The sequence below is a fragment of the Podarcis filfolensis genome (assembly GCF_964270895.1).
Source record: "Podarcis filfolensis genome assembly, chromosome: 3".
Taxonomy (NCBI): domain Eukaryota; kingdom Metazoa; phylum Chordata; class Lepidosauria; order Squamata; family Lacertidae; genus Podarcis; species Podarcis filfolensis.
This window is the reverse complement of record NC_139606.1, coordinates 30,879,534-30,901,294: the sequence shown is the minus strand read 5'-3', so window position 1 is coordinate 30,901,294 and position 21,761 is coordinate 30,879,534. Positions and strand designations below refer to the sequence as shown.

The 21,761-nt window shown below is 43.8% G+C and overlaps 2 protein-coding genes across 2 annotated transcripts in view; one reads left to right on the top strand and one right to left on the bottom strand.

The window, feature by feature from the left end:
- The window catches only part of GREB1 (growth regulating estrogen receptor binding 1), a 97,830-nt gene extending 83,193 nt beyond the window's left edge, over positions 1-14,637 (bottom strand). The window contains exons 1-4 of the mRNA XM_083606949.1: positions 14,494-14,637; positions 5,107-5,230; positions 4,759-4,884; positions 4,268-4,352 (exon numbers count right to left, since the gene is read on the bottom strand). The gene's annotated coding sequence lies outside the window, so the exon portion shown is untranslated. The remainder of the gene's footprint in view (positions 1-4,267; positions 4,353-4,758; positions 4,885-5,106; positions 5,231-14,493) is intronic.
- Positions 14,638-14,822: 185 nt separating this feature from the next.
- Positions 14,823-21,288, top strand: E2F6 (E2F transcription factor 6). Its single transcript, XM_083607436.1, has 7 exons — positions 14,823-14,945; positions 16,288-16,369; positions 17,343-17,559; positions 18,299-18,458; positions 18,590-18,703; positions 19,720-19,867; positions 20,397-21,288. Exons 1-7 carry the CDS (start codon positions 14,868-14,870, stop codon positions 20,426-20,428), a joined length of 831 nt encoding a protein of 276 aa, XP_083463562.1. The 5' UTR covers positions 14,823-14,867; the 3' UTR covers positions 20,429-21,288.
- Positions 21,289-21,761: the final 473 nt, after the last annotated feature.

The following is a 21,761-nucleotide window of genomic DNA, read 5'->3' as shown; positions in this document are numbered from 1 at the left end:
GTGGTATAAAAGGTTATAGGATTTCAGTAGGAAGTTACAGGGCATGTACTAAATAATAATAATATTTTTTACATTTATATCCCGCCCATCTGGCTGAGTTTTCCCATCCACTCTGGGTGGCTTACAACATATAAAACACAACAAAACATCAAACATTAAAAAACAAGATATCTTATACAAGCAACAAAGAAACCAACCAATATATCAATAAAAACCAATAACAATAACAATAATAATAGTTTACAGTTATGCCCAAATTAAAGTAACCTCCAACCCCAACTAAACATTTAACCAGCACCAATCCAACAAAAATTAGAATATTTTAAAAACACTGTAAGTCCACTCCAAAAATTTTGGAGGCACTAAGCGTTTTGTAAAGGAGATCATAAAACCATGAGCACAAATAATCATGAATGCCCAATAGAAAGGATGTCTGAAGGGGCCTGTAATCTCAAGGAAGAAACTGGGAACACACTAGTGGGAAAGGGCATACGATTAATTCTACACTACCATTCAAAAAGAATGTTTCAGAATAATGTTCCTTAATGAAAAGCTGGAATAGCCAATAATATGCTAAGGAGAAAACTGAACAGCTGATCACAAATGAAGGGAAAGATCCACTCAGAGTTTCTCTTATGCAAGCCCCACTGAAATGAACTGAAGAATGACACCTTGTGTAGGTGTCATTCACACTATGGCGATTGCACAGAGAAACGTCCTGGTGAATTGGGCTCCCAGATTCAAAGGTATTTTGTCTGTTTTAGAAGCACAACTTTTGAAATGTAACAATACTGGACATTAATTTTACTTGCCTCTTGAAGCCATTGACTGGATAATAGCATGGCAGCAAGTGGTTTCTTAGTTTAGGAATAATGAAATCCATCAGAATTTCCAAATTCTCTCAATAAGTCAAGTGGTTTGAGAAATCAGTTTAAAATGGGCGACATGGGCCATATCATTCCACATCTGAGCCTTCTGTACTTTCTAGCTATTAGCCCGTGAGCCTAATTCAAGGTGTCAGTTAATATCATTTATGGTTGTAGTCATCTGCTACTAAGTTCCACTGACTTAAAAGGACACACCTGCAGATAAGCGTGCACAGAATTGCAGTGGAGTCCCTGCAGGGCCGGCCCATAACATTTTGGCACCTGAGATGAACCACAAAATGGCGTCCTCTCTCCAGCCAGGGAGGTAGGTGTGAGTGAAGACCTACACCAGGAACAAGAGAGGAATAAAGATCTACATCAGGATCTGCTGCTCCGTGCATCCTGCCGCCTGAGGCAGTAGCCTCACCTTGCCTCATAAGTGAGCCGGCCCTAAACCCCTACATAACATAGAAAGGTCTTAAGATCTGTGAATACAACCTTGCTCTATGCACCCCTTTTTATTTATCTACATTAGATTAGGGCGCAGCACAGATACAGATGGGTGGACCTGTCCATTTTGTTTTTCTCAGTTTCTCATTTTCTGATCTTAAGATTTAGTTCTCCACATTTCTACATCAATCTGCAACTTCTTTTAAGGTCCTCATGAAAATTCATCAGTATTTTGCTGTGAATTTCTCCTAATATCTGCATGTTTGACTAATATACACATTTTTGCAAAGCATTTCCCTCCAATATAACACATCTTCATATGCTATTTTCACTAGTTTTTGCCAATTTATGCACATTTTACCCTGGCATGTACATTTTTGTACACCTTACTTAGCTAGAGAACTGCATTGCAAAATTCAGAGATTTGCAAATTTCAAAGGATGGCTATGTTTCACAAGTATTACTTCAGAAAGTGTAAATTAGGTAGACTCACCTTTAATTGTGAAATGAATCAAATTTCACCCCATCCCTGATACAAAGTAGGACATTTTCTGCTGCTACACCTACATTACAGAAACCATGACTAGGGAAATGTTTCTCTGTTAGCTCTTATTTCCATCAGGAGAATAGATTTTCCCTTCAGAGAGTTTTTAATCACTAACAAGTGGCTCAGTCAGGTTCTATTCTTCTGTTTGCTTTTATAATTTTAGATGGTATTTTTTCTTAAAGTGCATCTGTCTTCATTTTAGAACAAGGTACTGCTGTTTGAATGCCACTTAGTGCATAATTGCATAAAAGCAAAGAACATGTAGTATCACAAACACTAATACAGTAGAAATGGTCCTTATTGTAAAAAATAAAATGAGAAAAAGTATTTTAAAGTATCAAGTGGACTGCAGATACTTTATTTTTAAGCCTGTACGTCTAAATACAGAATCACATAATAAAGCAAAAATAAGAGCTTATAGGAAACCAACAACAGTGAATTGTGCCCATCTGATGCAAGAATGCTAGACTCAAATGTGAATACAGCCTTAAGTTGGAGTGTTTGGATTTAAACAACAATGATAAAATGTCCAATCTAAATGCACTTCCAATGTGAGCCAAAGTAGTTTACTATCAGTTTTGGGCCGGACATATCTAAATCTAAATCTCTGTTTAGTCATAATACTCAGCATCTCTGTCAGCATCTCTTAGCCCAACTTCCCTTATAAAATAACGTGTAATAAATAATTACAAGCAGGCACCTTGAAACAATAGGACAATGGCAATAAGACTGAGAATCCAGCCTTCATTAATGGAGCTCCCTTTATAGCTGACCTGACTGCAAGGCAGTATTACAACTGAACGACTGTACAAACCAGGTTACTCTCAATGTGAGCTTTTTCTGTGTCTGTGTTCATGGAACACTCTGTATGAAAGCAGAAAAGTAACAGAAAACCGCATTGTTAACTGTTGAAGGATATCTTTAATTATTCCATTCTCTGTTTCTCACTCCGTTTTATTATTAAAACAATATGCATGATTCTAAGTAAAGCAAGTTAGAATGGGAGTCAGGAAAATAAATCAGGATTCTGAGAATGCCCTTGAATTTCTTGCACTGATTACAAAGCTCAAGCCAGGGGAGGGTGTCAGAGAAACTCCCACACACACACACCTCTATTAACTCTGAGTAAACAAAGAGTAAGAGTGCCTTGCCTTAGTTGTAAGATAGAGGATTTGCCCTTGCCCCACATGCATTCAAAACTCCCATTGGTTTCAGCAAAATGAGGGGGGCCCAAAAGTCCAAAGGGGTAGTGCAGTTACACACTGCAGTTAATATTAATGCAATCAAGAAATGTGAAAGTCTGGGTGTGTGAGTGTGGACTTGTCACAAATTAAGTGGTTTCCCTATTCTAGGAATGTTCACAGATGCATGGAAAGGAGTGACAGTGAAATAGACCAACATCCAATCTGACACTAATTACACACACGCATTAACAGCAGTTGCTGTGGATTTCCTTCTCCTTTATAACAAAAAAACACAAAAGTGGGGGGTGGAGTGGAAAGAATCAGCCCCTTTATCTACACCCAGAGCTACTCAGCGCAGGGTCTCCAGCAATCTGCTCCCTAAAACTCAGCAGCCGTTTACCACTTTACTGCGCTCAATTACCTTGGAAGGTTTGATTTCCCCACCATTTCCTTAAAGTTTTGTTTCAGGAGGGGGATGGGGGCAGGTTGGAATCTGGGCTGAGAGAGGGGAACTCAGTTCATTCAAAGAAAAAGAAAAACACTACAAAAGGGAACATAGCTTTATGTTCCAGGTTCCCGAGATTACGCACTTCAATTTCATCAATAAAACTGCAAGGACCACTTTGTAAGACAAGAAAGGTTCGTCTAGTTCATTTTACAATCTCTCCCCCCACCCCTTATTCTTTCTAGGTTGCAGAGTATAAGATCTACACATACACACAAAATAAATGTGCACAGGCATCCAGAAACACTGGCTCTCTGCCCCAAAGAGCTTACACTAAATATATGGCAACACAACATGAGCAAACAAAACCCCATTGTAAAAGTCAAGGTTCTACCATACAGCTAAGATACTCATTTTCCTTCTGTGGGTCCGAAATCACTGGATAGCAATAGTCTTTTCTCTCTCTCTCTAGAGCAGTGCTTCAGATGCTAACCCTACCCTCTTTTGATGCTGGTTTCTGACCTGGACGCCCCCCTCCCTTCTTACATGGCTTCTGCTCATGTCTCTATCTCCCTCCCCCTGCCCACCCACCCCCCACCCACCCCCAGTTCTGTTCAAGGGACTGGAATTCAACCTTCTCTCCTTCCTGGGTATTCTGAGTGGTTCCTACCTTCCACTTAGGGACTCTTGCTTTGCCTTTCCTTCCTTAAGATTTGCAAAGTGGAAAAGAATTCTGAAAGGGGAGAAGGTGGGAGGGGAGAAAAAGAAATCTTACCTCTGAGGCTCCCTTTGTTGCTTGGAAGCAGGCAGGAATGACAATTAGGGAAGCATTCACCTCCTTCTACTGCTAGCAGCGTGCTCTAAAGAAAAGGATAGGGATGCTGCTCTGTGTCTCCTCCCTCTCCTCCCTGTCCCACCCTCCTCCTCCTTCTCCTCCTCCTCTCATGCTCCCTCCCATCCATAGCCTGAAAGACAGCTCTCGTTGACCTCCTGCTTCAAGTCACTTTTCACCATTGACCTCCTGCATCAAAGTCTCCTTTCCTCTCCTCTCTTGCCTGTTGAAGTTGCAGCTCCTAGCTCGCTCACTTTCTGTCTCCCCATGTTATACAGCACAGGACAAGAGGCAGATCTGGAGCTACTGGGAGATTTCTGGGAGAGATGCAGTAGACAGGCACAGTTTCTTACTCTCAATCATTAGGCTACTGGGAAATAGAGCAAGAGGAGCGGGACAGAAGTGGATTTTGTGTGCGGAAGCCCTTGTGATACCTGGTTCTGATACCGATCAGAAATTCCTGGGTGCAGCATGTGCTCGGAGGCACCCTGTTCCTTCATTCTTAGCGTATTATCTCCCCAGCCGCGCTGCTATCTTGCACCTGGCTCTGGTTGGCAAACCTAGTAAAATAATGAAGTAGTTTTAATAAAAAATAACAAAGTAGATCCCACAAGCCTAAAGCCTGCCCACACCTCTTCTGCACCACCACTGGAAGGGCAACGCACACCACAATCTAAGCATGCCTATCCTGGGTTGTTTATTCCCATAACCACTTTTAGATCTTATACCAGTGTGTGCAATCCTTTATCAATTGATGGATTCTTTTCTAACCCACCACTCACCTTGTGCAAACTGACTGCTCCTGTTCCAATACAGCCATGGGCATTCACCACCAGATGCATGTGCCATGAGATGAAACTCATTCCGTTCATTCAGCGGACACCAGCTGGATCTCACTCCATTTGCCTATGCAATCCATATGGATAAAGTCAGCTTGGCTTGAAACAGATGAACAGCTTGGTTCTGTGAATCTATTCCATTCCCCAGTAAGTTCACGACTTGTTTTCTGGCTATGGCTCCGACTTAGCTGGCTGGACACTGGGGAGTGGTGGTTAGATTCTGATGAGTGGGCACTGGGAGAAGAGGAGAGGGATGGAGACGGACTTGAAGGGATCTGTGCTCTGGGGGAGCCTGTAACAGGTAGGAGATGAGTGTCAGAGGCAGGAGGAGCTGAAGGATTGGAGAATGAAGAACAGGTACAGGAGGGTGGAGAGATAAGTCAGGCTGGCGTAGAGTCAAGGGCTTCCACACCTCCTCCTGCTCCTACCTCTCCTGCTCCACTCTCTCCCAGGACCAAAAGAGGATTGAAGGGGAGGAGCTGAAGCAAGCTACACACAGATGCAGTCTTTGCCTGCTCAGGTGGGGGAGATACATAAGCTAAGGGTGGGGACAAACCTTCTCTGTCGAGGCAACTGTCTCATCGGATGCACACCTAGCAGTAGCTGAGAGACACAGGACTGATGGACGTGCCTTTCCCTAACTTGCAAGTGCACTTTTGACAATATAGAGTTGTCGTATTTTTCGCTCTATAAGACGTACCCAACCATAAGACGCACCTAGTTTTAGAGGAGGAGAACAAGAAAAATAATATTCTCTCCCTCTCTGCTCAGCGCTTCTCCAGCAAAGCGGGAGGAGAAATGGAGCCCCTTCCAGGAGGCTTCGGGCCTGCATTGCTCTCCTGGCTTCAGCTAAGCTGCGCAGCCTGCATTCGCTCCATAAGATGCACACACATTTCCCCTTACTTTTTAGGAGGGGAATGTACGTCTTATAGAGCGAAAAATGCGGTAATTCCTCACACTGGACATTCCTTGCCTGATAGCACCATGGCACAAACTAGTTTGTGTGGCTGAATCAACTGACAGACAAAATGGGGTTCCTATTTGTGAACCAACAGGGGATTGGGCTGAGAAGATAAGATTTCTGTTCTGGATGGGGTTGCATTCCCCAACCCCGCCCCAGACTTCCTTAAGGATCAGGTTTGGACCATGCAAATGGTATCGGTGGTATAAACCATTTCTCATTAGCTTAGGCTGGTACACCAACTGCAACCCCTCCTGAACAGAAATGAATGCCCTAGTAACATAACAGAGGCACTACCCTGGAAGACTTCTTAGAAATATCAAGTGGGCTTTTGGAAAACTTGGGTTATATGGATGATATCTCACTGATGTTGAAATAGTTCCACTGGCTTCCCATGTGTTTCCAAGTACCATTTCAGGCGCCATTGAGCTACAAAAATCCTATATAGTTGGGGACCAGTATACCTCAAGGAACACCTAACTCAATAGAAACCTGCATGGGCTTCAAGCTCTGTTTATGGTGACATGAGAGGAATGGATCTGTTCTGCAGTGGCTTTCTTGTCCCTGGAATGCCTTCCTGGCTTCAGCACATCCAGTAACTACATTGCTGAATTTCTGGCACTAGGTAAAAACACTTGCTTGTTTACGCAGGTTATGAGTTGGACTGCTGCTGATCTTGACATTTGCCTTCAGCTGAAATCGTAGTTGGTTTTAATGTGCTGGACTCTTGCATACTGCATTGTTGTTTTAAAGCTATATTTTTAAATATGTTATTCTATCTGCTGCAGTATTGCTGTTAGCTAGTTCAGTTTCTTGGATTTTTATTTCACAATCCCCGTGCAGTGCTTGGGAAGTTCATTTTAAAACTGAACTAATTCTAGTTCAAGACACCCTGTCCAAAAAGGATCTAACTCCAGTTCCAGTTTGTCATCTTACAAAATAAAGTAGTCCAGTTCACATTCATCCAAATGAACATTCTAGTTCATAAAAAGTTCATCCACACATTTGCTGTGCAACACCGCTTTCAGTATTCTGTTACTGAATTTAGCCTGCTTCAATACTGTGTTGTAACTTGGAACTATCTGCACCTTATGGAGTACAGTGATACCTCTGGTTACGTACTTAATTCATTCCGGAGGTCCATTCTTAACCTGAAGCTGTTCTTAACCTGAAGCACCACTTTAGCTAATGGGGCCTTGCGGTGCTGCCGTGCTGCCACCACGCGATTTCTGTTCTCATCCTGAAGCAAAGTTCTTAACCCGAGGGACTATTTCTGGGTTAGCGGAGTCTGTAACCTGAAGCATATGTAACCCAAGGTACCACTGTATATGAACATATGAACCCGCCTTACATTGCAGATTGGTCAACCTAGCATAAATGCTGTCTATACCAAATGACAGCAGTGCTCCCAACAGTTGAAGAAGATATATTTCTTGGCCTTAGGAGCATAGAAAGCTGCCTTATACAGAGTCAGACCATCAGGGTCAATATCGTTCAAATTGACTTCCAACAGCCCTTCAGGGTTTGAGACTGGAGACATTCTCAGTCCTAAATGGAGATGCAAGGGATTGGACCAGGGACTTCCTGCTAAGACCCTTTCAATGTCAATGGGTGGCGCAGTTATTATAATTTACTGTTTATTTAAAATACTAATGACTTGCCTTTGCCTGCCATGTTATGTATAGTAATATACAATAATTAAAAACAACACACACATACACAAAGGAGAAACATCATTACAGCGGAGCAAGAGAGTGGAATTCACAATCTCACAAAGCCAAACAAAACAGCTGTTGCAGCCTGTCCAAAACTAGACAAAGATGGGGGTCAACCCTTAGTTCCCTAGGAGGAAAATACACCACTCCCACTACCCCTAGCCAACATGGCTAGTAGTGAGGGGTGATGGGAGCAGCAGTGGATGGTTAGGGTGGGGTAGTGGTCTCACCTGACCTCCAGTCAGTTGCATCACTGCTGCTAACTTAGAGGGAAGGGTGTGGTGGTGGTGAGGTTGGGGTAGTGAAAGTTTACCAGTGGGAGCTCTGGAATGGCTCCACCAGGGCATTTGCTATGCAGTGACTGCTGCCGTGCCTCCTCTATCTCCTAGTAAGCACCAGGCAGAAGGTCAGTTGAGTGCCACCACTCCATCTGCTACTGGATGGGAGTTGCAGTCCAGCAATATATAGAGTGCACCCCATTTGCTATCCTTGCAATATATTTAAAGCTAGTAGTAGCAGTAGCAGTAGCAGTAGCAGTAGCAGCAGCAGCAGTAGTAGTAGTAGTAGTAGCAATTTCCTGCCCTAAGGTCCCAGGGCAAGTTACAACCACTAAAACACATTATTCTGAAGAGTTTCAAACAAATAAGGTGGGGCCTAAAAATTATACATCTCAGGTGTCAAAAACCAGGGTAAAGATGTGTATCTTCTTCTGCATTTGCTGAAAGCTGTCTAATGCAGATGCCAGACATGCCTCTGTGGTCATGTCTACATCACATATTTAAAGCACCTCCAAAGCCAAAGAATCCTGGGAACCGTGGTTTAACCCTTGCAGGGTTATAATTCTCAACACCTTTAACAAACTACTCAAGATACACAAACTCAGGATTGGATGAATCTTAAGGGGAAGAGAATTCTGAGGATCAATACGTCTTGTTGTAAATTGCATCAAAAGGAAGGATAACAGATACACTTAAGAAAGAAAGAAAGAAAGAAAGAAAGAAAGAAAGAAAGAAAGAAAGAAACCGCTCCTGTGAGAAGTTATTTTTCATCTACCAAGCTTCCATGCCAGATGCCTTTCTAAATGAAGAGCTGTTTTACATCCTGACAACTCTGTTTAAAAGGATTTCACCAGCCCCCCACCAGGTTGCAGCACGTGGTTACTCTCCTCAGAAACATTGTGCAGGGAGATGAATTATATGAATTTCTCCACAAGCATGACAAGAGTTTGGAAATTAAGATAGTGAAATCAGATGCATACATCTGTTAATGAGCTTTTCTTTTTTATCACTGGAGTGCAACTGTCCTTAAGGCGGCTCTCATTCCAATCAGTGTGTGTGTGTGTGTGTACATGAATGTACATCTAGAGCAGGCGTCAGCAACCTTTTTCAGCCGTGGGCTGGTCCACCGTCCCTCAGACCATGTGGTGGGCCGGACTATATTTTGAAAATAAATCAATAAACAAATTCCTATGCCCCACAAACAACCCAGAAATGTGTTTTAAATAAAAGCACACATTCAACTCATGTAAAAATACCAGGCAGGCCCCACAAATAACCCAGAGATGTGTTTTAAATAAAAGGACACATAAAAACACGCTGATTCATGGACCGTCCACGGGCCAGACTGAGAAGGCGATTGGGCCCCATCCAGCCCCCGGGCCTTAGGTTGCCTACCCCGATCTAGAGTGATTAAAAAAGGAACTTGTGTGTGTATTTGTACGGCTTTTAATCGGCAAATCCTGAAACTTAGACATTGCCATGGATTCTCTAGTATTTGCCTGGGCTCCCTCGGCTTTACATACAGTCTCTCAGAAATTACTTCCAAGAACCGTGTAAGGTCAGCCAGGACTATTTCTCCATCCTACAGGCAGGCAGGGCTGAGTGCCAGGAGCTTGCTGATAGTCTCTCAGCAAATCTGTAGCAGCCGCAACATTTTAATCATCAGGAACTTTCTGAATCACAGTTCAGTCTATGTAACATCTGCTTTCAAACTACTATGGTTTTCTATTTCGGGGATGGGGTGAGTATTTTGCTCAGTTCCTTTATCATCTGACATGGTGCAATAAGAAATACTGTATTCTTTACCCATTCCTAAATCAATATTTATTTTGCATTATTGATGGTAAGCAGTCGGCCCTGAAGCCTTTTGCGTGCTTTCCAATTCATAGATAATTGCCACAAATATCTAACAGTTTGCAATAACTCAGAAAGCAAATTGTGTGTCGTTTTAACGTGGCAGAAGAAATGTTAGCAATCATGTGTTTCTGCAGAATGTACGGCTTATTTATCTATCATGTTTATATTCCACTTTCCCATCCAATGCTAGAAACACACTGGGTTAGAGTGAAACATTTAAAAAATCACAAATGTTTGCTCAGATGCAATGAAGCATTGCAGAAAGCTGTATAACAAGTAATAAGAGAGTGATTATAGTTAAGCGCTTAGGAAAAGTAACCATTAAGCAACTGGGAATGATCAAGTTGCCAGCTATTCACCCAGTCTTGAAATGCATGTCAGTATGCTATAAGCCCTTTTCATATGTAATCCTGTCAAGGGATAAAAGGAACATCATAAGCAGGCCTTTTTTCAGGGGGAACTCACAGGGACTATTGCTCAGTGGGCACCATTGCCATTCTAAGAAAACAAGGGAGGTGTTCATTCTGGCACCTCTTTTTCTAGAAAAATAGCACTGGTTGTAAGTTTTTGTTGAGCAAAATTGAGGAGGGGAAAAAGCTTCTAATGGACAATCCTACTTCAAAATAAAAGGGTGGTGGGGCATATGCTTCTTCCTGGAAATGCATCTATGAATGTGTCCCCAACCAAAAATATCACTACGCATAGAAAATTAGCATTGGGAAGATTTCAGCTTTAAAGGTGAAATAAACTCACGCAATGTGAATAAAAATTCTTAAAACAGAAATAGTAGCTATTACATATTAGGATTTTTATTTTAGCAAATTGAGTTTTTCATAAATTCACTATTGGCAAATTATTATTTTTACAGGGAGTATGTATTCTAATTATCTTTCTTTTCCTTAAACTCTTTGTTAACTGCCTTGAGTTAACACCTCTCACACACCCACACATACCTTCTAAATAACATGTGTTTTTCCTAAACATAGGATGTGAAAGCACATGTTCCAGCAAGGCCCTATGCCAGTGGTTTTCAACCAGTGTGCCGTGGCACCCTGGGGTGCCTTGAATGATAGTCAGGGGTGTGGCGGGCAACACTGGCCTCTGCCCCTCTTTCCTTCCCTCCCTCCTATGATGCTCTCGTGTGTCTCTGCCTCCCAAAGGCTTACACAGCTGTTTGTTGCAACAGCTCTGGCTACAAGCTCCCCAAGCGAATGGTGCCTCTGAGGCTGGCCCGAGGGTGCTTCCCAGGCCCCTGTGGGGCAGTATGAGGAGGCATCTCTCTTTGAGGAGGGGGAGGGGACAGCTCAGACCAGGGACAGTAGCTGCAGCTGCCCAAGGAGAGGGGGCTGAGGGAACACTCCACAAGTGAGTGTGTTCGCAAAGGGGTGAGGGGTTGCCAGTTCTGCAGGCAAGGGGTGATATAACTGGGCTCCTGAGCCCCACAGGGGTGCAACAGAAATAATGTAGTTGGTCAAGGGAGCCGTGGACCCAAAAAAGTTGAAAACCTCCTGTGCACACAGTCCCACTGAACTACCGTATTTTCGCCCCATAGGGCGCACCGGCCCATAGGGCACACCTAGTTTTTTGGGGGGGAAATAAAGAAAAAAAATTATTTCCCCCCCCAGGCGCGGGGGTGGGGCGGGGGAAGCCCGAGTTCCCCCCGACCCCAGCCCCCAGAACAGGCTGCTCTCCGCAAGCCGTGGGAGCCTGGCGGGAACTTCCTCGGGCTCCCAAGGCTTGCGGACAGCTTCCTGAAGCCTGGAGAGCGAGAGGGGTCGGTGCGCACCGACCCCTCTCACTCTCCAGGCTTCAACGAAAGCCTGCATTCGCCCCCTAGGATGCACACACATTTCCCCTTCATTTTTGGAGGGGGAAAAGTGCATCCTATAGGGCGAAAAATACGGTAAATGGGATATAAAGGTAAAGGTACCCCTGCCCATTCGGGCCAGTCTTGCCAGACTCTAGGGTTGTGCGCTCATCTCACTCTATAGGCCGGGAGCCAGCGCTGTCCGCAGATACTTCCGGGTCACATGGCCAGTGTGACAAGCTGCATCTGGTGAGCCAACGCAGGACACGGAACACCATTTACCTTCCCGCTAGTAAGCGGTCCCTATTTATCTACTTGCACCCGGAGGTGCTTTCAAACTGCTAGGTTGGCAGGCGCTGGGACCGAACGACGGGAGCGCACCCCACCGCAGGGATTCGAACCGCCGACCATGCGATCGGCAAGTCCTAGACGCTGAGGTTTTACCCACAGCGCCACCCGCGTCCCAAATGGGATATACTTCTGAATAATTATACATAGTATAGGGATACCGTATTTTTCGTCCCATAGGACGCTCCATCCCATAGGACGCACCTAGTTTTTTTGGGGGGGGGAAATAAAGGGAAAAAACATTTCTTTATTTCCCCCCCAAAAGCAGGTCGGGAAACCGAACCAGGTCGAGGAACAGCGGGATGGTGGCGCTGCGCCTCCCTGCTGTCCCCCGAGCTTGTGGGGCTGGCCAATGTCTGCCCGGCGCGAGGGGCGCTCTGCTTCAGGGTGCCCCGCGCTCCGGGCGGCAGGCTGCTATCCGCAGCGTGGGGAGCCCTGCGGGCAACTCCTGCAGGGCTCCCCAGGCTGCGGATGTATGCCCGGCGCGAGGGGCGCTCTGCTTCAGGGCGCCCCACCTGCCGGGTGGCAGGCTGCTATCCGCAGCATGGGGAGCCCTGCGGGGAACTCCCACAGGGCTCCCCACGCTGCGGATGTGTTCCCGAAGCGCCAGGCGCTCTGCTTTCAGGGCGCCCGATGCTCCAGGAAGCAGGCTGCTATCCGCAGCCTAGACATCCCTGCGGGACCTCCCGCAGGGCTGCCTAGGCTGCGGATATCTTCCTGAAGCCTGGAGAGCGAGAGGGGTCGGTGGGCACCGACCCCTCTCGCTCTCCAAGCTTCAGTGAAAGCCTGCATTCGCCCCATAGGATGCACCCAGATTTCCCCTTCATTTTTGGAGGGGAAAAAGTGCGTCCTATAGGGCGAAAAATACGGTACATTTGTGTTTGGAAGTGTACTAAAGCTGCAGTTCTATATAGGCTTACTTGGAGCAAGACCCATTAAGTTCAGACTTACATCTGAGTAAACACACAAAGATTGTACTGGGAATGGGGTTCATGACTGGGGTAGCCAAAGAAGAATAAAATGCACAGTATTTTTCAGGAGTGAAATTACTGCCATCTGGTGGAAAAGGAAGCAAATTATTTGAACTAAAGTGACGTGACCCATCGTTTGATGCAGGATGACCTGCTCCATTATGTATTTTGTATTTCTTATATTGTAGTTTTGTGCTGTGGACCACTCTGCAATCTAGGGATATAGATCAGTATAAAAATTTAATAATTTTAATAATAATTTATTAAAACCAAAGCATGCTATTTGCTGGTTCCAGGCCCATTGCTAGGAATAGTCTCCTGTCTTTTAAGATGAGTCATACTGAATCAGACTAAAGGAACAGCTATCTCAGCATCCTGCTCTCAGGTTCGCTTCCCGCTTTTGATTTCCAGCACTGGCTATTCAGAGGAATACTACTTCTGACACTAGTTATCATTGGAAGTCCTGTCATGAATTTTCCTGATCCTCTTTTCAAGCCACCCTAGCTAGCTGCCATTACATCTTGTGGGTACATATTCCTTAGCAATTGTGTGCTGTGTGAAGAACTACTTTATTTGCCTGAAGTGACAAAGGCTTCATACTGCTGTCTAGATGGGCAGGTGGGTATCAGAGAATTCTAATTTATAGAAACAGAATCTGTTGGGGAAGTGGCCCCAGCCCTCTCTGCTGGCACCAATACCATACAGAGGCTGTTATACTGCTTTAATGTCAAAAGTAGCACTTGGGTGAAGAGGGCGAACGACATGGAAAATAATCCACAGTTGGAAATTCAACATTCATGTGCCATTGGTGGTTATAAGCGGCGTTTCTAAAATATGCCATGAGGTGCACGGGGTACATGATGATATGGGGGGGGAGTGATTGGAGGGTTTGTTTGTTTTCACAATCAAGCGGTATATGGAATCGTAGAAACTGTAGAGTTGGAAGGGATCTCCAAGGGTCATCAGGCCAACCCCCTTGTAATGCAGGAAACACCCTGAAAGATGACCATCCAATCTCTGCTTTTTAAAACTTCCAAGGAAGGAGAGTCCACCACCCAGTTCCGATGTTGAACAACTCTTAACTGTCAGCTATACAGCCATGTTAAGCGTGTTTTAAGTGCTATATACACCAGAGGGCGATGGTGAGCCTTATGGGAAATTCAATGTACAGTATTTTTTTTAATTGAAAAATGCTTTTTTAAAAAGGACTTTGTGTGTGTGTTGTGTAGATTCCACCTCAGAAACTTCCCCCTGAACGTTTATTCGGAAACCTCCTTTCTCGTCACTTGAAGCCATGGGTTCGAGTCCTGCACCTCCAGACCGGCGGGGGGGGGGGACACAAGCAAGCGCCGCTCCCTGCATTTTGGCGGCGAACCTCTTCTCTGGTACTCACCTTGTCCTATTAAGTGGGCTACTTCTTGCCATCCCTTTCAATGTATCCTCTTACGACCGGGGGTGGGGGGGGGGTGGATATAAGGATAACAGTTCGTGAGGCACCGGTGAAAGGAAACGGCCATTGTGGGCTTTAATGGGGCGGCGCAACCCCACAAGGGTGGCTCTTTTAGGGGCGGGTTTGGGGGGTCGCCTTTCCCAGGGAGCGGCCCCCGTGAGGCGGTCGGGAGGCTGTGAGGGCGGGCCTGTTCGGCAGAGGCGCCGGGAAAAGGCCGGCCCTTCCGCTTTCCTCACCGCAAGGCCGCCCGGCGGTTTCTCCCTCCGCCCCTCAGGCCCCGCCGGAGACTCCGCCTCTGGGGAGAGAGGGCGCCCAAGATGGCCGCTCCCGCTGTGGGGCACAGCCCCGAGCAGCCGTCGGTGCTGCTCCCGCAGCTCTCCATGGACCTGCTGCAAGTGAGTGAAGGCGGGGGAGCGGAGCGGGCGGCTTCGTGCGCCGCTTTCTCCAGGCCCGGCTCCGTCGGCTGCTTGCCAGCTCGGGAAACGGGGCTCTCGGGTCCTTGCGGCGGGGGAAGGCGAGAGAAGGGGGTCCTGAGGCCGGAGGAGCCCCGGCGGGTAATCCTCGTCGTCGTCCCCTCACCTCAGCTCGGGGCAGCGATCGCGGGCTGACGTTGGGACTCCAGGTCGGGGAGCGGGCGGGTTGGCCTGTGCTGCGAAGGGGCCTGGGGTCGCTGTTTTTGTGGGGAAGGGGACGGGATGGGATTGTGTGAAAGAACAAGTTCGAGAGAAAGAAAGAAAAAAGGAATAGGTTTAGGACCTTTCATGGAGTAGAATGGTGGACGTGTTTCCCTCGCTCACATTCACACAAACACACGCATGCACGTGTCTTCTTCCCTCAAGTTAAAACCATGCTGCTGCTGCTGCGTTTACTACTTGGTCTGTGGCTGCATCTTGAACCCCAGCCTTACCATTACTAAGCCGAACCTTTTTCGGTCCTCTTTTTTTCCTTTTGTGATTTTTCAAGATAATGTTGGGTGTCTCGCGCATTCTTCTGTGTTGAGGCGTGCACGTTTTTTGCTTCGGTTGCTTGTTTCGTGGGTCATTTGTGTCCACGCTTTTTTGTATTTTGAACCGCTGTGTGGTCCTTGGGTGAAGGGTGGAACGCAAAGTTAATAAATATGTAAAATATGTAAAAATAGTGTTTCGTGAGATGGTGCTGAATGAAGCATTTGCCCATTGCGCCATTTCTCATATCCCTATGCAAATTGTGTTTTTTATATTTAATGAATAAAGTAATAATATTTATTGAATTTCTGTTCTGCCGTTCATCCAAGGATCACAGGGCGATCTTTCTTTCTTTCTTTCTTTCTATACCTCCCTATACCTGAAGGTCTTAGGGCAGTTCACATAAAATATCAAATACATAAAATCAAAACAAAAACAACAGCCCAATTTTAAAAACCCAAAAAAGAGCTTACAATATAAAAACTCATAAATGCATAACATAGTGACAAACAAAAACAATACAGCAACATTCCCCTTCACCTGTGAATTACAAAGAAGATGGATAATGGCTGAACAAGTAAGTGTGTTTAAGGAAATATTGACCATCATTACTTGTAAGATACTGAGAAACCTTGAAGCTTCTTTCAGTACGCTTTGGAGACTGTATTTTCAGCAGCATATAACTTGGTTGTATAGCTGACACCAAATACCTATGATGAAAGTTCGTTTATTATGTGAACTGGTCATGTCCCTAAGAAGAAATAATATTTAATTACCTACATATTTCTTATAGGCACACATTAAAGTTGAAAATGAAGATGATGTACACTTCGTGTCTTTTAATCGCAAAGAAACACCCTTTGTGAAAGTTAAAAGTAAGTTCTTTCGTTTTTCCCATTAACACCTGATGGAATTTCTTCCAACAGAAACTCATTTGATATACTGCAATCTACATCTAAGTATGTTTGTGATTAAAATTCGGAGAATCTTGAGTAGGAAGCTGCTGCCCTGCAACTTTCTATTCTAAAGTTTAGTCCATGTGAAAGTAATGATAAGTTTATACAAATGGCACAGTTAGGTATTGTTGTAAAAATTTGCCTATTCATTTTGAACTGAATGAGCTATACTGTGGGGTAAGGGACTGGCGTAAAGGCAACCACCATACTCAGTGATGACCATATTCTGTCATCACTGAATGGGAAAAGGAAAACCCACTACTCTGAAAAACACAGAATGGAACACCACCACCAGTGCCCACCAGTCATGGGCCATGCCAGGCAAAAGCAATTCATTGATTATAATTGCGTCCAAACCAGGTTGTTACTGGGTTTTGTTTAATAATCCACCGTTCCTCAGGTTTGGCACCACAGGGAAATATTGTTCGTTTAACAGTAGACGTGTTATCTTTGTAACCACGCAGGATATGGGGAGCAAATTAACCCAGGGCTCATGCAGGCTCATTCATGTGATAGGAAAGAATGGTTCCCCATTACATATGAATTGGCACAGCGAAAAGGGCCTGAGCAAATTTATGGCTGTGCATAAAAGCCAAATGTATACTGGCTGATAATTGTGAACGTTTATAACTGCTTTGAAGGGTTTTTTTTTACAAACAAGTGGTATGGAAATTTTATTAAAGAAATGAATGAAATGAAATACAGTATCCATTTAATTTTCTGTTTTATAACAATTAGGCCCCTCCTGTAAAGATCTGGCAATCTGAAGGCAACCAAATTCCAACTTGCTTCATTGTTGAAGTGACTGATCTCAGGCAGGATGGTTTAATTCATCACCATGTTGATCACCATGTTGTCATAGGCTAACAAACTACTGTTTAACCCTGTACAGAGTCTATAAACAGCAGAAAGCCCCGCTATGATGGATCATTGGTTCATTTGACCAGGAGATTCATGGACCTTGTCAAAGTCTCACCAGAAGGGGTTCTTGATTTAAATGAGGTTTCTCGGACACTAGGAGTGCGGAAGCGAAGAGTGTATGATATCACAAATGTGCTGGATGGAATACATCTTATTCAGAAAAGGTCCAAGAACCTTATCCAGTGGGTGTAAGTTGATTTTCCATTATGGCTTTAAAACAAGAACTGAGATCTTGTGTTAATTAAGTGCAGCATTACTCTGTACTTTTTATGGATTGGACATGTACTAGAGCAATGCCTACCCTTCTGAACTCCTTCCTGTTGCATATCAGACAAGTGGTATCACTACTATCTTTTTGGTGCCTATCAAAGACCTTCCTTTCCCAATAAGCCCAAGTAAAGATTTTTATCCAAGTCTGATTATGTATTGGATTTCAAATTGTTTGTTTTTATACATGTTTCATTGTTTCTGTTTTTATAGTTGAATCACTTTGGGATGTTTTATGAGAAGCAATTCAGAAATGATATAAATAATCTTAACTGAGTAAAATGGCACTTGTTTATACATTGGTATTTGATTGTAGCCTTAATTATGCAACCTTATGCAACTCATATTATTAAACAAAGGTAGATTCTGTATATAATATACAAATATAGCATATAACACACAAATACATAGTCTGATCCTTTTCCAGATGTTCATGAGCTTAGGTGTGCCAAACTCTGCAGAGAACTAGGCTATTAGTAAGTATTCTCTAGGGCTTGGCTTCCTTTTATGAAACATGTAGCTGCCAATTGATAAATGTTCACTTCCAAGAGTTGACCATGTTCTTACCAAAAGCTCCTCTAGATATTGGTATGTAATGCAATGCTGCTTCTTTCTTTAGCGGGTGTGTGAAAGTCTAAAAAACTTCGTATTCTATTTTAGTGGATCAGATATTAAGCATATTACTATCAGGACACCAGAGCATCAAAAGTTAAGAGATGAACTTTATGACTTAACAGAAATGGAGGAAGCATTAGATGAATTAATCAAGGACAGTGCTCATCAATTGTATGATTTAACAGATGACAAAGAAAAGGCAAGATATCCTTTTTCTGAAGCATTTGTAAGAGTTTTGACTTGCTGGCGTTGAGCAACTGCAATTAAAATAGTGCTAGTACTTCATATGAAAACATACATTCTACTGCTATTGAAATTCCTTGACAATCACGTACACTAGCTTATGTAACCTACCAAGATATCCGTAGCATTCAGACTTTTCAAGAACAGATTGTTATTGCAATCAAGGCTCCAGAAGAAACCAAAATGGAGGTACCAACTCCTAAACAAGTAAGTGCATCCTGGCATGTTTTATAAATCACCTGGGTGGGGTTGGATGGCAGTTTAAAAGACCTAGCTACACATGTTTTAAGGTCAAACTTAAGGTAGGGGGCAGGCACTTGAACCAGATCTCCTCCCTGAGTGGTATCATGTTCCTCTCCCACCCCGCCCACCAACCTGCCAGCCTCAGAAGTAAAGTAAGTTTATAGATGAGCAGCATCTATAGCAAATGGGATTTGGGACCCTTCTCAAACTTTTTGTGTGAAAAAACAATTTACAGTGGTGCCTCGCAAGACGAAATTAATTCGTTCTGCGAGTTTTTTCGTCTTGCGAAGCACGGAACTGCACCTCTTCAAGCAATGCACCCTGGGTATTAACGGTTTTAAGAAAAAGGAAACAAACTTGCAAGACATTTTCGTCTTGCGAAGCAAGCCCATAGGGAAATTCGTCTTGCGAAGCAACTCAGAAAACGAAAAACTCTTTCGTCTTACGAGGCATTCCTCTTGCGAGGTACCACTGTACTGTCTAGGACCTTAATTTTTTTTTCTTTTCCAAATATGTCAAGGCCTTGAGTTTTACAACATCTCTACCTTTTATGGGAGGGACGCAGGTGGTGTTGTGGGTTAAACCACAGAGCCTAGGACTTGCCAATCAAGGTTGGCGGTTTGAATCCCCGCAACGGGGTGAGGGTGAGCTCCTGTTGCTCGGTCCCTGCTCCTGCCAACCTAGCAGTTTGAAAGCACATCAAAGTGCAAGTAGACAAATAGGTACCGCTCCGGCTGGAAGGTAAACGGCGTTTCCATGCGCTGCTCTGGTTCGCCAGAAGCGGCTTAGTCCTGCTGGCCACATGAGCCGGAAGCTGTACGCCAGCTCCCTCGGCCAATAAACCGAGATGAGCGCCGCAACCCCAGAGTCAGCCACGACTAGACCTAGTGGTCAGGGGTCCCTTTACCTTTACCTTTTATGAGAATGTTTACTACAGCATGGGTCCAACCCTTCTCTCAGCCAATGTTGGTGTCTTGCAGGACTGCATAGAAGTACGCATCAAAAGCACAAAGGGACCCATTGATGTTTATTTATGTGAAGTGCCGTTGGACGATCCAAATACTGATGTTTTGAAAAATATGGATAACATCTCGCGTGAAAGTAGACAGGCAATGGATGATTATGGAGGTAAATATGGTAATGACATGCAATTACAAGTTTCCTGCTCCTTGGAAACGTGGTTAAAACCTGTATCGGCATAAATGCATGTTGTCTGCTAATCTACAGATGCACCTAGTCTCAGATGTGTGATAAGGAATCTTACTTTTTTATTTTAATTATTTCAATATAATTAATAAAATGATTAAGGAGTTTAGGGTAGGTGACAGTTCAACATCTGGGAATAAAATAGAAGCTCAGTATGGACTAGGAAAAAACCTCAGTGGGCAGACAGAAGCTGGGTTAGAAAGAGCCACCCCTTATCTAAAGTTTTAGTCTTAAACATTGCGAAACACTTAGGTTACATTAATATCTGTTACATTTCTGAGTTTTTACTGCTCAAGTTCACCCCACTGGTTTCAATGTGATTTAAAGCACAAGTTGTTTTTGGATTTTACCCCCATACCAAAATATGTTCAGCAGATTACCTGAATGTGGTTTGCTATTCCAGTATATTCCTTTTCTTCAAATGGCTTGTCTTTTGTGTCCACCTCTACAGTGAGCAATATCAGAGATACGAAGAACTGCTAGACTACTGAGGCATTTGATTACTGAGCTTCCACTTCATGGACTTCCCTGGATGTGCTTCATGGAGGGCCAGTGCAGGCACCACAAATTTCTGTCTCAACTACAGTTAAGAGAACAAGAGCAGGCACTGGATTTGCGAACTCTCTGCCTTGAGCTAATATTTCTCCCCTAACCTTTCCTTTGGCACAGAAGTTGAGGGTAAAGTCACATCTTGCCTTCCCCTTTTCATGCTGGTTTTGCTCTGGAATAATGTCTTCACAACTAAATGACGAAGTTATACTGTGCTGTCATGCTAAAAAAAATCCTTAAATTAAAAATGTGAAAACGTAGATTAGGGTTGTCATTTTATACAGGTCTTGTGTGCCGCATATTATAGCCACCCTAAACTATTTAATGTGTCATTAAAGGGCCCCTCTTTCATCTTCATACATGGAAGTGGCAATGAACATGAAGTTGTAATTAACTGCTTAATAAAAAAAAATATTAGCTCTTCAGAACTGACTGACCCTGGAACAAAACATGCTCAGTAAGGGACCATTTTTGAAGAAATGCACTTTAGTTCTGAAGCTGCACTATTGCCCAGTGGAATTGTTAAACCATTATTCCACTGTAAAGATTTGGAAAAGGAAATGTTTCACACAAGAACAAGACTACAGAAAACAAGGTGATTTTTATTTTCATTTCATGGATGTTGTTCATGTGATATGCCTTGAACTCTGTATGAAACTGGCTTGAAGTCCTCAAGAAGCTGAAATTGCTTGGTTCATGTGTATATATGTATATCATGTTTAAATGGTTATCAGTGGAAATTTGGGCTGCCTCTGTACAGTAAAATTCAAATAAACACTAACTGATAAATACTACACATACAAAGTATTTGTCATTTTTGTTTGACTTTGAAGGTCCATTGATTTACAATTGTTTCAAACCTTTCATGTATGAATTTATAGTCTGTGAACTATAAATTGCAGGAGCAGTCGGAAGGTAGATTGAGGTCTATCAGATGAGTTTTGGGTGACTCTTCCCCCAGCCCTGCCTAATTAGGCTGCAGAAATGAAGGAAATGGGGAGGGGAAAAGGAGAGACCTGGAATGGTTTTACTTGAAAGCACCATCTTCATTCCCAAATTCAAAGCATCCACCACTATTCTGCACTTGGCAGCAGCTCATGGATCTTGAGTTTCTAGGAAAAATAACATGGATCCTATACACTTGAAATCTGCCCTCTCCTAAACTAAAACATACATTACAACAGGGATGTTTCTGTTCATAAATGAAGCAAAGTCTTACACGTGTTTACTACTACTACTACTACTACTACTAATAATAATAATAATA

Excerpts from the sequence above, each read along its gene's own strand:
- E2F6 (XM_083607436.1), top strand. The coding sequence starts at position 14,868 with ATGGCCGCTCCCGCTGTGGGGCACAGCCCCGAGCAGCCGTCGGTGCTG. Across the intron at positions 14,946-16,287 it reads TCTCCATGGACCTGCTGCAA|GCACACATTAAAGTTGAAAA; the intron begins GTGAGTGAAGGC and ends TATTTCTTATAG. Across the intron at positions 19,868-20,396 it reads GGCAATGGATGATTATGGAG|TGAGCAATATCAGAGATACG; the intron begins GTAAATATGGTA and ends CCACCTCTACAG.